A 16,057-nucleotide genomic window follows, 5' to 3' on the forward strand; every position below is an offset into this window, starting at 1 on the left:
TGAGGTCTACTTACCATTTATAGTAAAATTGAAATAGAACTCTTATTGTGAGACGGACTGAAATGGTAAAACTGTTGGGTTACAAACTCATCCCACATCGGATGAGAGAGGGAAGTTGGAAGGTGTATATAATTCATGTGACATCCATGACCCAAAACATTTATTATATTTGAATATTTGTGCATTTTATTATGTTTTGCACATTTTATTATCCTTCAAATTGTAGAGATATTACATGGACATCATCTAAGGTAGCATTTTTTTTCTATTTTTATTACTAAAAAATGAATATAGCTATAAATAATAGTGCGCAAATTATAATTTATTCTCAATACGAAATAGTTAATTTTGATTATGCGTGTACTAAATATGCATATATGTACTGGTTACTTTGGAATTTTATATTCCATACACATATACGTTGTACATATATTTATTTAGGGGGTGCACTAGGGTGCCACCATGGATAGGATAGCACTATACCACCAATATAATCCGTTAGATCTCGTCTATGGACGCCTAGGATTAAGTTTCGTGAAAAAACACGGGTTTGCAGTCTACTGTATTAGATATTGCAGTCGTGGTAAACTGCAATATTCAATGAACAGCACTGCAATCTGGTAACGTAAAATTAGAAATTTTCTATTTTACCCTTTCGTGTTTTTACACGTGGCAGCATGACAAGCACACGATTTTCAGATCCAATGACCTAAAATGGTGGTATGGTGTTACAATAAAGAGTGTTGTCATTTTAACACATCCATATTTATATATTATTAAAATTATGGGTGAGGGTTTTCTTTTAGTACACATTGAGTTTATTACTTTTATATTTATTTAGAATTATACATTATAAATAATGCAAATTAGCTAGTATACGTGTTAACTTATAGCTACAATAGTTGTCATCTTAAAAATGAATCAAATAACAAGTGTCATCTAATTTAGATAATGTAAAACTAGATAAATTCTATTTATTTATTTTTAGATTTCTCAAAATTACTAAGTCGGCAGAAGACTGAGACTTTTCATACTAGTACTATATATATATATTCCATAGGAATACAGGAGAAGAAAACTTAGAAGAAAAATAGAGGGAGGAAAAATAGAAATAGAAGAGAGGATCGGAGCTTTTAAATCAGGAGTCAGAATCACGAATTTGGTAAAAGTATATATCGTAATCAGGTGTTTATAAATCACACTTTTAATTTTACATATTTTATGTGATTGATTGCTATGCGTTAAATTGAAGTGAATATTTGAATTATATGATATGAGACTAAATGGTCATATGTTGTTTGATATTGATGGTGAAATGTGATGTGGATATATGATTTGTGCGATGGATATGTTTATCTATAGTATTGGAATTAATTGATGGAATATATGGTTATGTAATTGGTGCAATGGATATGTTTGATGTATCATATTGGAATCATTTGAATCATGGGATTAAAGAGGATATGTGACAGTCTTGCTCTTGATCTGATATACAATGGCAAAAGACCTACGGGTCATATACAATGATAATAGACCTACGAGTCAATACAAAGAGCAAAGAGGGGCCTTCGTGGAAAGGTCAAAATATGCAAAGAGGGGCCTTCGTGGAAAGGTCAAATCAAAGAGGGGTCTTCGTGCAAAGGTCAAATAAATATAAGGGACCTACGGGTCGTATACAATGGAAATCCCGGGCAGATACCAGGTTTGATGTGTCACAGAATAATAAAAAGAATGGAGAAGCATATTCATATGAATGTTAAATTGTTATGATATTTATTACTTCTGGTGATATATTTTGGTGAAAGAACGTGTTTGACTTTTGTGATGTAAATTAAAGGCAAGGTTTATACGCACTGAGTTGTGGCTCATATAAACCACTAATATTTTTCAGGAATAAGATATCAGTGAAATTTTTCGTTGACGTGGGTCGTAGGAACTCCACATATTATCAGGGTCAGCGGCTGACACGTTTTGACAACCTTCTCCTCCTCATCATTTTTGCATGTAGATAAATGTATAGTATATAGAGTGGTGAGAGGGTCCCACTGCTTTTAAGAATGGTTTGAAATATGTACTTGATAAATGTTGGATTTTGAAATTATATAATATGTGCGTTTTATGTACTTGAAGTTTGGTTATTTATTTAATATTTAAAATTTATTTGTAATAAGTGCATACGTCATAAGGGTTGGGGTGTGATAATTCATGTCCAACCCCAATTAGTTTGAGGCCTTTTGGGGGTGACCCAAAAACAAATCCGTACGGGCTTGACCTAAAGCAGACAATATCAAACTAATATTGCAGCCGACGATCCTAACAAGTGGTATCAGAGCCCAGGTGGCTTTGGGTCATGCCTGGATGAGCCCCGGTAAGGGTCGGGCCCTGGATGACCTAGGGGCCAGGGCTGGAACGACCCATGTTTGTGTCAACTACGTTCCCGATGTGGTCTCGGTTTGATGGGAGGTTTGTTGGGTTACAAACCCATCCCACATCGGATGAGGGAGGGAAGGTTGGAAAGTGTATATAATTCTTGTCCAACCCCAATTAATTTGAGGCTTTTGGGAGTGACCAAAAACAAATCCGTGCGGGCTTGGCCCAAAGCGGACAATATCAACCTAATGTTGCAGTCGACGGTCCTAACAAAAATAAGACTTTTTTGTAGGACGGAGGGAGTAGCAGATTCGGTATGTCTCCCTCTTTCACCCTAGTTGATGGTAAGAGCATCCACAGCGGCTGACAAATTCAGCCCAGTCTCGTCTCGGAGAGACGAGACGCCGGCGCGACGCCGCTGTGGCGTCCATCTCGTCCCGGTCTCGTCCTGAGCCCGTCCCGCGTCCCGTCTCGCCGAGGCAGCTGGCGAGATGGTCTCGCCACGCACTGGGCGACGTGGCACGCGCTGTTGGTGCGTGACGCCCACTCGCTGACCCCGCAAGTGGGCGTCGAATATCTGATTTTAATTTTAATTTTTTTTATAAAAAAAATCGATTTAATTTTTTTTTTAATTAACGGTAATATTACCGTTTTTTTCAACGGTAATAATTTTTTTTTTCTTTTTTCTTATTCTATAAAATACACACTACTCTCTTTCATTCTCCATTCCACACACAAACACTACAAACACCACATCTATTCTTCTCTCAATTCACTTCTCTTTCGCTCTCCAATTTCTTTAAAAATGTCCAGTGATGGAAACTCCAGCGGCTCCGGCGGCTTCGATTTAAACGCGTTTGGCGACTGGGGGGGCATGTACAACTCGTTGGCTCGTTCGTCAACGCCGGGCACCGAAGGCTCGACGACGCCGGCGCCGTACCAAGCTCCACATTTCGATCTGGATGCATACTATCGTCCCTCCCCCCCTTCGAGGGCAACGCAGGGATTGTCCCAAATTAGGGAGAATTTTTAGGAAGAACACATTCCGGAATACATTCCGTTCAGCAGCGGTAGAGGCTCCGCCAGCCGCGATACCGAGGACGAAGAGACCCCGGTGGAGGAGGAGGTGGATGAGGATCTAGGCCGTCATCCATACAGCTCCAAGGAGACGATGGCTCTATACACCTCTTGGCTCACCGTCTCGTACGATCCCATCGTCGGGAATCAACAAAACAAATTGTGCTTTTGGCAGAAGGTCACCGAGCTTTACAACACAGATTCAAAGCCGAGGGGGAGTCGCCCGCGCACCGTGAAGATGCTCCGCGCTCATTGGGACCGGGTTGACAGAGGTGTCGAAAAGTTTTGCGCGGTCTACAGGGGTGAAGCGGAGCATTACCAAAGCGGAGCCAGCGAAGCCGACATTCTGCGAGCGGCGATGCACGTCTTTAGAGACGACGTCAAAAAAGATTTCAAACATATCGATGTTTGGCAGCTGGTCAGAAACGAAGATCGGTGGGCTGGCGGTGTCCAGTCCTCGAGCTCGAAACGTACGAAGCACACAGGGGGTGGCTACTCGTCTAGTGAGGGCGGCGGATCAGGCAACGCCTCATGTGAGGCTGGGGACACGCCCACTGAAGCCGATGGCTCCTCCTCCGGTTCACGACGTCGGCCGCAAGGGACCAAGGCGGCGAAGGCGGCTAGAGGGAGAGGGAAGGGGAAGGGGAAGAGCCGGGGCGAATCGAGCCAGGCGGGCGCGGGCGCGGGCATGGGCTCGAACACTTCCCTGTGGTCCGTATACATGCTCTCCAATGGCTGACACTTCCAAGATGACGCCTACCCAATACGAACATCATGTTCTCGGAATGCAAGCGATGGCAAGGCAACTTGGTCTTCAGCCGGGTGCACTGCCACCGGCTTCGGGGGATGATTCGCCGGCGGAGTAGTTTTTTAAGTGTTTTTAATTTCTAGTATTTTAAATTACGTGTGTTTTTATTTTTTTAGGATTTTAATTATGTGTGTTTTTATTTTTTTAGGATTTTAATTATGTATTTTTTTTATTTTTAGGATTTTAAATTGTAATTTTATTTTATTTAATGAAGTGTGTTTTTTATTAATTGGGTTTGTTGAAAATAAAAATAAAAAATGAAATTGAATGAATAGTTAAGAGATGAGATGGTTAAGAGATGGATTGATGTGGGTGCTATCTCTTAGTTAAGAGATGGAGTGAAAAGTATAGTGGAGCCCATGAATAGTGAAGAGATGAGACGGTTAAGAGACGGATAAGAGACACCACTGTGGATGCTCTAATGCAGCGCTGCTTCATCCTAGGTCCAGGCGATTTTTGTTAGATATGTCATTTTTTTTATGCTTGTGTTTTGGCTTCCTCTTGTTTTTATTGCCTTGACGTTTTTTTTTTTTTAGTACGTACTTGTTTTCTTGGATGCTCTCCTTGCTATTTTGTTTTTCTTTGTTTTTCTTCTGTTTTGGTGACTCTGGATCGTTTATATTGTTGGGCTTTTAACTCTATTATCGAGTCATGGTTTAAGAAAGTTTAAAGTCTATAAAAAATGTTAGCAAATTTGGTATTCATAATTGGTCTATCAATAATATGGTACATCCATCTAAATTTAGAGGCGCCAAAATCTGGCCCAACTTTCAATCAATAGAACAGATCACTTATTACTCTCATTTTGGTTAGAGGCCTAATGTTGTGTAATTGATAACATCTCCATGGAATTTTTGAGATCAAAGGTTACTAGACTCACTACCGTTTCAACTTTCAATCGATCTAAGGTTGTCACAGTTCGATTTTTATATGAGTTTAATTTATGTATCTCATGAACATATATATAAGTAGTACAATCAAAAATAGTGGACAAAAACAAAATTGTACTCGTATTCAATAACTGGTAGATCTTTGTACCGACAGTCTAGGAAACATAATTTATGGATTCGGGCACAATAAACATTGTCAACTAGTAGTAGTAATTTTTATATCATCACTGGCTCATGATGTATTTCTGTTCTTTTTGCAGTTGCACCATACCTCATTCCAAGTTATTCCTACTCGAAATAAATATCCAAGCACACGATAAATATAATTAGCATAATGTAGACCAATGTGACGCACGTTACATGTCAATCTATCCTCCACGCAACTAGAAACATTGTCCATTTAATCCCACCGACACAATTCAATCATGTTCCACTGAATAAGAAATAAATTAAAGAAACTGATGATGAGAATGGATGCTGCTGAGAAATCCAAGCACACTATATACTTATTACGCTGTCCTATGATTTAATCAGCACTATTATATGTGAATAATGATTTAACACAAAACAATCATGCAAAGCTGTTAATAATTTGTCGTTAATCAGTATATTTTTTTCCACACGCCCATGTTAGGTGTCGTTTCGTAAAGAAAAATGAAAAATAAAATCATGCATGCATTTATGAATCTATAGATGGAGGGGTTCGGAATCAAAATCTGATGATAATTAAGAGCTAATTAAAAATGTAGTACTCCATTATTTACCGATTTTGAAGATGAAGAAGACATTATTTTTGGTCTTATTATATACTACTCCATCTTTCTCAAATTGATGTCAAAAGCAGCAGTTCGACACGTTTGTGAACTAGTGAAAACTGAAAAGTGAAAAATATGCTTTGTTAATTAATTACTACGATTGATGATGTGATTAAAGATGATTGCATATTTTTTTACGAATTTTTAAATTATAGTCAAATTAACACCCCACCTGTCGCAAAAGAAGTCGACATAATTAATTGCAAATATCGAATTATGTCAAAACTGATGACGCAAAATTAATTTATTAATGAACCTGACTAACCACATCTCCATTTTGTATTCACACTAATCAAAATCATTAAGTCCAGTTGAAAATGTAGTTGGAGTAGTGTCTGACTTTCAGTCTTTAATATTGCTGATTTTATTCATTAGATTGCCTATTTTAAAAATATATTTTCAAATTGCAAACATTGTATGGAACGAAACTTCCCACTACCAATAATTTTGTACTGCTAATATTAGCGTGTCGTCGTACTAATGGCGTAGATTATACATTTATAATAATAAATGTTAATGTTCTAGAACAATTAGGACAAAATTAATTGGAAATCGGCCTACTTATTTGTTTAATTTTAATCTAATTAACAATGATCGAGCTTGTGTGTTGTCTCCAAAAGTTCATGTCATGAATGTCTCAGAACGAGTAATATTTACCCACTTTAAACCAAACTCCAGCCCACTTTATCATTAATTATATATTTTTAAGATGTAAATGAAGGGCAAATTTTAAAGAAAATCTAAAATATTGCGCATTTGAAATTGTTTCAACTTTGGATAATGAATTCTTTTTTGACATTTTATCCTAATAAATATTTTGATTCTGAAAATAGTGGTTGATGATGCTATAGTTAAATTAATGGTTTTAGGATTCAATGTAATTGATTAAGTAATTAAGATAATGATTCATTGTTGATGTTAAACCTTCATAAATTTCATAATATTAATTGAAATTTTTTCAACGCTGTTAGGTTTGTAGTACAATCATGATCATGAAGAAGACGAAACAAACAATAAGCATAATTATAATGTCAAACTTATTGTAGCTAGTCTAGTCTAGCTTTATGTGGATGATTTTTTTAGTGTATTCTAGAGAATTATTAGTTTTTTAAAACTACCATCGATTGCTTTTTTAATTTAATTATAACTTGTTTTTCAATTATCATTTGATTACGCTCTTTAGCTTTTAATTAAGCAACATTTTTCGAAAGATCTAAAATTTATTTTTCTTAATTTTACTATGCGTCGTTGTCAGTTGTTACATGACCTTAAAATACTCCGTTTCGTTTTGATTGGGTAAATAATCACCATGGCATCTTATATATAGCACATGAGTATGAATAATTAAGGATATTTGCATATGAATTTTATAAACTTTTGCTAAATTTCTAATTTTGCATATCACCTTTAAAAATATTGGAATGGGTTAAATGATTCAACCATCGACTTATTCAAGTTTTACAATTAATCAAGATTATGACATTGAAATGATTATATGACTTATTTACGTGATATTATCAAACATCAACATAAACAATGTAATGTTATAAGCATCGAATCGACGTAGTTTTAAATTAAATAATTTCATTTACTATACTTCCTTCCATCTCATTTCTTATTTTCTCCCTTCCATTTCATTCTTTTCTGATATAAATCATAATTCAATAAATAAAACTATTTAATTTAATATACTATAACACAACATTGTTCGGTTGCCTATCATGTTGTGATGTCGTTTTAATTGAAAAATTTGTTAGTGATATCGCGTAAGTAAGTCATCAAATCATTTCAGCATCAAAACCTTGATGGATTGGGAATTCAAAAAATACTGGGATTAATTTACATACTCTACGGCTATAATAATTAGGCCGTGATTTTTAAGGCCAAAGCTTTGTAATTAAAATTCTGATCCTCCATATATAGACAGACTATAGTTATATATATGATTCAAACCATTGAAAATTCAAAATCAAACTCGCATAAATTCAATGAAAGATTCTTCTCTATTCAGACCATTCACGCAATATGGGCGTCAACTTGCAAAATAGCAAGTTGTCAATAATAATCATCAGTCATCACTACTATTCCCATTCCTCTATAGAATTTACACATTCGTTCCACACCACTACACTAGTCAGTAGTCACGCTACAAGATATTTATCATCCCCCACTGTTCCAAATTTAATCATTTTTTTCCAATTCCACTGTTATACACCCAAAATCACAATATTGTAGATATAATCTCTACACAAAATCAAAACCTCGGAAGAACCAAAAAAAAGTATGTATTCCCTCCAAATCTCTACAGAAAATAAACACCTAATTAATTAATTAATGGCACCTTAATCTTCCAAACCTTAATCTCAAAATCCAAACTCCCACTATAGATGAGATAAGAATCATCCGAAGCAACGTCGCCTTTCACATGATTACTATCCAATCCCGCCGCCAAACACTTGACCGGAGTCCGGTGGCCTTCCAAAACCGCCAGACAAGAATAGCTATTTCCACTCCCTCCCCTCCTCCAAACCCTAACCGTTTTATCCGCCGAGCCACTGCACAGCACCTCCCCCACCACCGCGAGGCACAGAATCGCCTTGGTGTGTCCCCTCAGCGCCCCCGCCACCGCCATATGGGCCCCGCCGCCGCCGATTCCCCTCTCCCACACAATGATCGACCTATCGCACGCGCCCGAGTAAAGCACGGAGGCGTCGCCGCTCAGCGCCAGCGCATTCACAGCGGACTTATGCTTCTCCAGCGTGGAAACCAGCGAGTGCTTGCGCTCAGCTCCTTCCACCCTCCACACCTTGATCCTCCTATCCGCGGACCCCGTGTACACGTGGCCGTCTTTGGACAAAACGACGGCGTTTATAGCGTCGTCGTGCGCGTTCTGCACGGACTCCACGCACTTGAAATCCGAAGCCCGCCAGATCTTGAAGCTTCTATCCCACGAGGCCGAGTAGAGGAGGGACCCGTCCGCGGTGGCCGCCAGGGCCGCCACCGCGTCCACGTGGTGCACCCACGTGCAGTGCTTGTGGCGGCGCACTTTGACGTAGTTCTTCGCCCACAGGAGGCTCATGCAGCGGTCGCTCATCGTCGGGAGGATCGCCACGGCGGCGTAGTGCCTCCTCCCTTGGCCGGAGTTGTTGTCGATTTTCCAGACGCGGATTTTGTGATCGCTGTGGGCGGTGAAGAGATGCTCGCCGGAGACGACGATCGATTTGACGGCGCTGCGGCTCTCGGAGGTCTGGGTGAAGGAGGAGGGGTTGCGGTCCCAGACGCGGATTTGGCCGTCGGAGGCGCCGCTGTAGAGGTGCTTGCCGGCGAGGGAGAGAGAGAAGATGGAGGAGGAGTGGCCCTTGAGAGTGGCGAGGCAGTTGGGGTGGGTGGGGAGATCCAAGGGGGGTGTGAGGGAAGGGATGGTGGGGAGACTCGCCTGGGAAAGGAGGGATGAGGAGTTTGACTCGTCGGAATCTTGGACTTCGTCGGAAGGGGGAGACCATTGAGTGAATATACTCATTTTTATTTTTTATTTTTATTTTTTTTGGTGAGGAGAAAATTGGGATTTGTTTATCGGAGTTCCTTTGTGATGTGAGGAGAAGTTCAAGACTCTTATATAGTGGACTCGAGGAGCTTCGACGAAGCTTGGAGGACTCTGTATTTTTAGCGGCTAATATTTTCTTTTGTCGTGTACACTATAATAGGTAGTACGAGTATCTTATTTAATTCATGTTATTAGAAATTTTGTTTCGATAAAATTAATTACAACAATTTTTTAAAACGGAATTATATCTATGTTTTAAGATCTTGTTTTGATTGAGATTTTTAAAACATAAAAACAAGTAAATAAAATGTGTATCACACTCTCATGTACAGTATTAGTTTTATAGCCGACACGGGTTATAAAAAATATAATGAAAAAGTGAGTTGAAAAAATTAGTGGATTGTGGGTCCTACTTTTATATAGTTTTATAATAAAATGTGAGTAGGAATGAGTTAGTGGAATATATGGTCCACTACCAAAAATGGTAAAAATGAAATGAGACAAATTTTGGGGGACGAACGGAAATAAAAAAATGGGACAAATTTTGGTGGACGGAGATAGTATATAATATATTGTAAATCTGGCAATTTAATGGAGTACAAGCTCATTTACAAATAAAAAATAACTTAAATTCTCAGTCATAATATAATGAAATGAGCGATTTTTTTTGCAAACAGAGTTTTAAAATTGTGCATGCATTAGGAGAGCTAGTAAGGAGGTAGCGGTCTATAGCATTTAGGGGTGAGCAAAATAACCGAAAACCGAATATCCGAACCGAACCAAACTGAAATTTTGAAATTTTGAAATTCGGTTCGGTTTTTTTGGTTTTTCGGTTCGGTTCGGTTTTAAAAATACAAAAATTTTGGTTTTTCGGTTCGGTTCGGTTTGAGCGGAAAAAAAACCGAAAAACCGAATTATATTTTAAATATATTATTATATATTTTTATCCTATTAATTTAGTATATTATATCATATATATAATATATATTCTTCTAATATATTTTTATATAATAAATATTATATATATTCTATTAATTTTATATTATATATATTTATATTCTATTAGTATATATAAAGTAAATTAGATATATTAATTTTTTTTTTCGGTTTTGTTTTGAAATTTCGGTTTTTTCGGTTTGGTTCGGTTTTTCAAGTTCGGTTTTCAGTTTTTCAGTTTTCGGTTTTTCGATTTTTCGGTTCGGTTAGGTTTCAATTTTAGTCTAAATTCGGTTTTTCGGGTTCGGTTCGATTTGGGCGAAAAACCGAACCGAAACCCGAATGCACAGCCCTAATAGCATCCTAATATTTCGAAAATTAAGGAATATTTAGATAATTTTATGAGGGGAATATTTTTTTATGGTACATGAACTTTTTAAATTATCATTTTATGTTCATAAACTTTGAAAATATCATTTGAGATCCGTCAACTACGAGTTAATATTTAATTGAAATACGTTTTACTATTTGCAAGTTTTTTCGGACAAAAATATCCTCAATGCCTTGAGGGGCAATTTCATCAATTTATAAATAGTAATAATAAAATATTTTAATATATTTTTCAATAATAAAATGATACTATATCAATATTCAAGTTTCACTGTTGTCTATTGACTGTGACATTAATTTTTACAAGTATCCATATCTAAAAAATATTTTAAAATTCTTTAACTATAAAAAGTTGAAGAATGAATTTTTCTTGCCTGTCACAAAATTAAGGGATAATATTGAAAGTTAAATTATATTTAGACCCTCTAATTTTTTTTTTAAGGAGAGTAGCTATTTGCTAACAATTGTAGGAGTACAATGTGGTATTCATATAATTCCTCTCTATTTGATTGTCTTCTTTTCTTTATGAATTAAATTTTTATTCGATTATGTAAATTCTTACTCCCCGGTCAGTAGTTTGGCACTACATTCCTTGTACTTTATAGTTATCTCTCTCGCCTATCTATCTCATTTTATTTTTCTGTTTATATCTATTATCTCTCACTACACAGCTCTTTTCTTGATATAGTTGTTTCTTTCAACGTTGACATTGTTTTTATCAACCAGGTATCGTATGTATCTCTAGCTTCCTCAACTAATTATTTGATTATTTCTCTCAAATTATCATCCCTCGTGCTTCCCTTACTGCTAACTCTATAGGTACTTGAGGCAACATCAGTTGAGAGATGCCCCATAACAACCGTTAAAACTGTCAATAGTGACAAAGCTAAATTTCTTTTCTATGAATATACATTGATATATAATCAAGACTCCACCGTGGGTTGGGTGAGTATGGTCCGTATGGATATAAATTTTTTTACTATCAAGAACATTGTTGATTAACTACTTAAAATCTGAAAATGTGGAGTATATTAATGGAATTTTAGTGCTTATATAATTAATAATTAATTGAATGCAAGAATCATATAGTACTAATATTCATAAATTCTAGTAATTAAATTTTTAAAAATATATTTTAACAAAAAAAATGTAAAATTCTATATATATTGTGGGGATTGAAAGATGGGGATATCATATTATATTAGCATCTCCTATAATATTGTAGAATTAAATGTAGAGTCTTGTCATATTAAATCTGATGGCCCATTACTGATGGCAACAATTTTTATTTAAGCACGTTTGCCAACTGCACACACAGGTGAAAAATAAATTTGATCAATAAAATGAAATTTAGTTAATGCTTCTCTGTTAGTAATCATTCTTAATTTGTCTCCCTATTCCTCACTTTCATTTTAAACAAATACTCCGTATATACTAACGTACTAAAGGGGTAAAATAAAAGATGCCATACATTTGATAATTAAAAAGTTGAGTGGGTGAGTCAAGGCGTACACATAATAAAATGGTGATCCACACTTTATTTTTTTCTTATCGACCTTCCAATGAAAACTATGTGCTCTTACATTACAAATCGGATAATGAGCCACGTCGGAAAGAGAGTAAATTCAGTTCGGATTGGCCGTCAATTCAGATTTTGGTTTACCCATAATTTTATCTTCAAAAATGTAGTACTCTTCGGTACCATTCAAAAATAAATCCAACTTAATTAATAGGTAAAAATCAATAATATTTGTTGAATTTATTGTTATATGGTTGCTTTCGTACCTAAAATCTCTAACTTTGAGGTAGAATGGAGTAATTAAACTAGAAATGAATATAATGAGCAGTATTAAGTATGATAGTAGATTGTCACATATAAGATAGAATTAGATAGACGTTTAAATCTAATAACTTGATACTGTAATCATGATTTCTTTTGCAATAAAAATGTGTTACTATGATTTTAATCCAAGGGGTGTGGTCGAGAGGCATGAGACTTGTCCATTCTTAATCAAATGGTCAGGGGAACGATTCCTGTCTTTGGGGATGGAGCAGCTTTAAATCTTTGGATCAGCTATCTCACCCATTGAAGTGCCTACAAATCAGTACGGAGAATAGTCACTGGGCTCGCCAACGAATATCCTTGGTAATTAAAAAAAACTTTATGATTTCAATAATTCTTAAGTACATAATATAAAAATAACAAATATTAGTACTACTATCTTGTTAGGCATTTTGAGATATGGTTTTGATGGACCACCTTCTTTTTGGAGAGACTTCCATTACCATTAAATCGCTGGATCCCATTCCGGCAAAGAAATTAAAAGCCGTTATTTATGGTTTCTAAACACTTCACATCGTATGGTTATGATGAGATATAAGCTGTTGATTTCAATTTGATATTTAGCAAATGAGACATGCATCCAATCAATTATAATGGTCACATGACTCACATCTCTAAAAATCAATTACAATGACGCACATCAATTTATGTTATGTTTATCACTTTTCTGTATCGATTTTAACTGTGTCGGTCATAATATAATTTTGTCATATTATTTTATTATAGGTAAAGTATGAAGGTTGGATTGGACCAGCAACTAAATAAAGATGCAAAAACACGAGTGCCAACTATTTCCAATCCTATTTACGCGTAGGCCAAGTGCCCGGACCCTCACCTTTTCCCATTTTCCAGATTTCACTTTCACTCCATTAAAAATATTATCTTATTTAACCCTTTTAATCAACTAATGATTGTGTCTTGCTTTGACCTGCTAACCGAAAAAAATTAGTGGAAGTTCGAGTTCTATTTTTATAATAAAATATGAGTGAATTTAGTAATCGAAATATGAGATTTATTATAAGAAATAGTACTAGAGTAAAAATAAAATGTGATAATTAATAAGAGTAGTATGGGACACATAAGAATATAGTTGACAATTTCTAACACGACGTGATAACTCGATATAAGTCCGCATGAAACTAATGGTTTGAATCAAGCTTTATTGGGTTCGTGTCGTTATTGAGTTAATTCATTAAGAACCCGATAATTCGAGTTAGGTTTGGGTTCAATGCATGTTGAATATGGATAGTTCATATTAAGGAGGTAGTTAGGTAGCAGGCCAAATTCGTGTTCAGATTGACAATTTCCTTAATAGATCAAGTTCATGTTAGACTTTATTGAGTTGGGTCTTTATCAAGTTGGTCGATTACAACTCAACCCACATTATTTGTGATTCCTATATAACGAGGAATAGAGGTGGATGGATGAAGTAGTATTAAATTATTTTAAACACAGTATCATGAAATTCAAATTCATGAAACCTAATACAGATTTTTGGCTCTTGGATGAGAATCTTAATGTGGGCGGCGGTCAGAATTTTTTCCATATATGGTGAAATGTCTAAAATGAAGAAAAAATTGTAGAAAGAAAGTGGAATGTGCATAGTATAGAGATGAGGTGGTGGGCTCGCACGGTGCAAGTTGCACGTATTCACTTTACTTATTTTCGTCACCAGTATGGGCAAAAAGATATTTGTCCTTTTTTCTAGCAAACTTTGCTTCACCTCAAAGAGTAGGCACAAATTAAAAAATTAATTACTCCTTCCTCTCTGTCCATGATCTAAAGAACTACTCCCTTTGTTCCGTTAGAAATTGAAATATTTTCCTTTTTAGTCTATCTCATTAAAAATTAATCATTTTTTAAAATAAAAATATCTTTATCTCTACTTTTCCATCTCTCTTATTTTACTCTCTCTTTATTAACTCATAAAACAACACTACATAAAAACACGTGCCGATTCCCAAATATTGCATATTTAATGGGACGGAAGGAGTATTATTTTGAGTTATTCGATATTTATAGAATTATTTACTTTATTTATTTTTAATATGCGGACATACGCTTTCATACATCGATTGCAAATTTTGCATCGTGAATGGGAAAAAAATGATTATTTTGTTATCTCCTCCTCAAAGTGACGCCAAATACTAAAGTTAGGTTGCATAAGATCATTTTTAACATGGTATTAGTACTTTATTCCATAACAAGTTAGTGATTAGTTCAATTTGTACAATACTAATAACTGTAATCTGTAAAGGAGCCCCATAAAAGAAATTTTTAAAAATAGTCAAGTTAAAGCAGCCTATACTTTTTTTTGTTTTTTAGTTATTACTCCACTTTACTGAATTTAGCAAAAGATAATAATTAATAATAATTTTTTTAAAAAAGAATAAGTGGTTTAACAATTTATTTTTTTTAAATTTCCGTACCATTAATCCGGACACAAGTGGAAGAAAGCATTACACCTTTTTATCCATATTGTTTTTCTGCAGAGTTGTGCTCGACATATTTTTGTGCTTGATTGCGACAATATTGATTTATACCACAACTTTTACTTTTTCATACTATTTCTATTTTCTTACGTTCACAAATGTTAAGACTATGTGTTAGATTGATCACGACTTATAATAACAAAATGCATTGCGGCTAATACATTTTATTTTTTTTTAATTAACCGCGAGAGTAGCCTATTCAAACCCAAAACACGTCACAAATTGTTGGCTCACAAGTGCCGATTTCACTTATTCTATGAATTCATAGTTTATAGTACTATATAAATTGTTGCTGTTATAGTTTAATAATTTATTTATAACATTTCTGTCGTACATTCACTTATAAATAATTAAATTCTTTTACTAAAATATTGCTCTATATCACAAAATACTAGCTAAGCCAATCTAGAAACAAACAAGTCTATTATTACATCAACATCATTATCGGAACAGTTGGATGGTTTCCATTGATAATTAATTATCTGTCTAGTTTTTTCAACCCATCATTAGCACTAATATACATACTACATTGATTTGACAACGATAAATCTATAATATATAATAATTAGTCTAATCGATTTATGTACTGCCAAAACTCTTAAAATGACAAGACTTTGTATAGTCATAGAACATATATACATGCATATGTTACCAGACCAGAAGAAGACACATATATTTATTGATTGTTTATACAAATCACTACACCATGTTTTCTCGACTTTAGTTCGAAAACGAAACATACTGATCAGTATTGACTAGTTTTTTTTTTATTTCGTTTAAAAAACATACTTGAAATTTTGATTTATTAATTAGAAGAGAAATACTAGAATTTAATATCAGCTCAATGGTATTTCATCTATTTCTCATCTCTTTTGCAAATAGGACCATGGGT

General features: G+C 35.1%; 1 protein-coding gene and 1 long non-coding RNA gene across 2 annotated transcripts; one reads left to right on the forward strand and one right to left on the reverse strand.

The window, feature by feature from the left end:
- The first annotated feature begins 1,095 nt into the window (after positions 1–1,095).
- On the forward strand, positions 1,096–2,123 carry LOC125203273 (uncharacterized). The gene is made up of 2 exons (XR_007173327.2): positions 1,096–1,185; positions 1,892–2,123. It is a non-coding gene; the product is annotated as an uncharacterized LOC125203273 (long non-coding RNA).
- A 5,821-nt stretch (positions 2,124–7,944) lies between these two features.
- Positions 7,945–9,582, reverse strand: LOC125203824 (Transducin/WD40 repeat-like superfamily protein). Its single transcript, XM_048102295.2, has one exon. It carries the CDS (start codon positions 9,478–9,480, stop codon positions 8,284–8,286), a length of 1,197 nt encoding a protein of 398 aa, XP_047958252.1. The 5' UTR covers positions 9,481–9,582; the 3' UTR covers positions 7,945–8,283.
- Positions 9,583–16,057: the final 6,475 nt, after the last annotated feature.

The sequence above is a fragment of the Salvia hispanica genome, chromosome 6 (genome assembly GCF_029641045.1).
Source record: "Salvia hispanica isolate PSC_SH4W2 chromosome 6, Shi_PSC_v1, whole genome shotgun sequence".
NCBI lineage: Eukaryota > Viridiplantae > Streptophyta > Magnoliopsida > Lamiales > Lamiaceae > Salvia > Salvia hispanica.

Excerpts from the sequence above, each read along its gene's own strand:
- LOC125203824 (XM_048102295.2), bottom strand. The coding sequence starts at position 9,480 with ATGAGTATATTCACTCAATGGTCTCCCCCTTCCGACGAAGTCCAAGAT.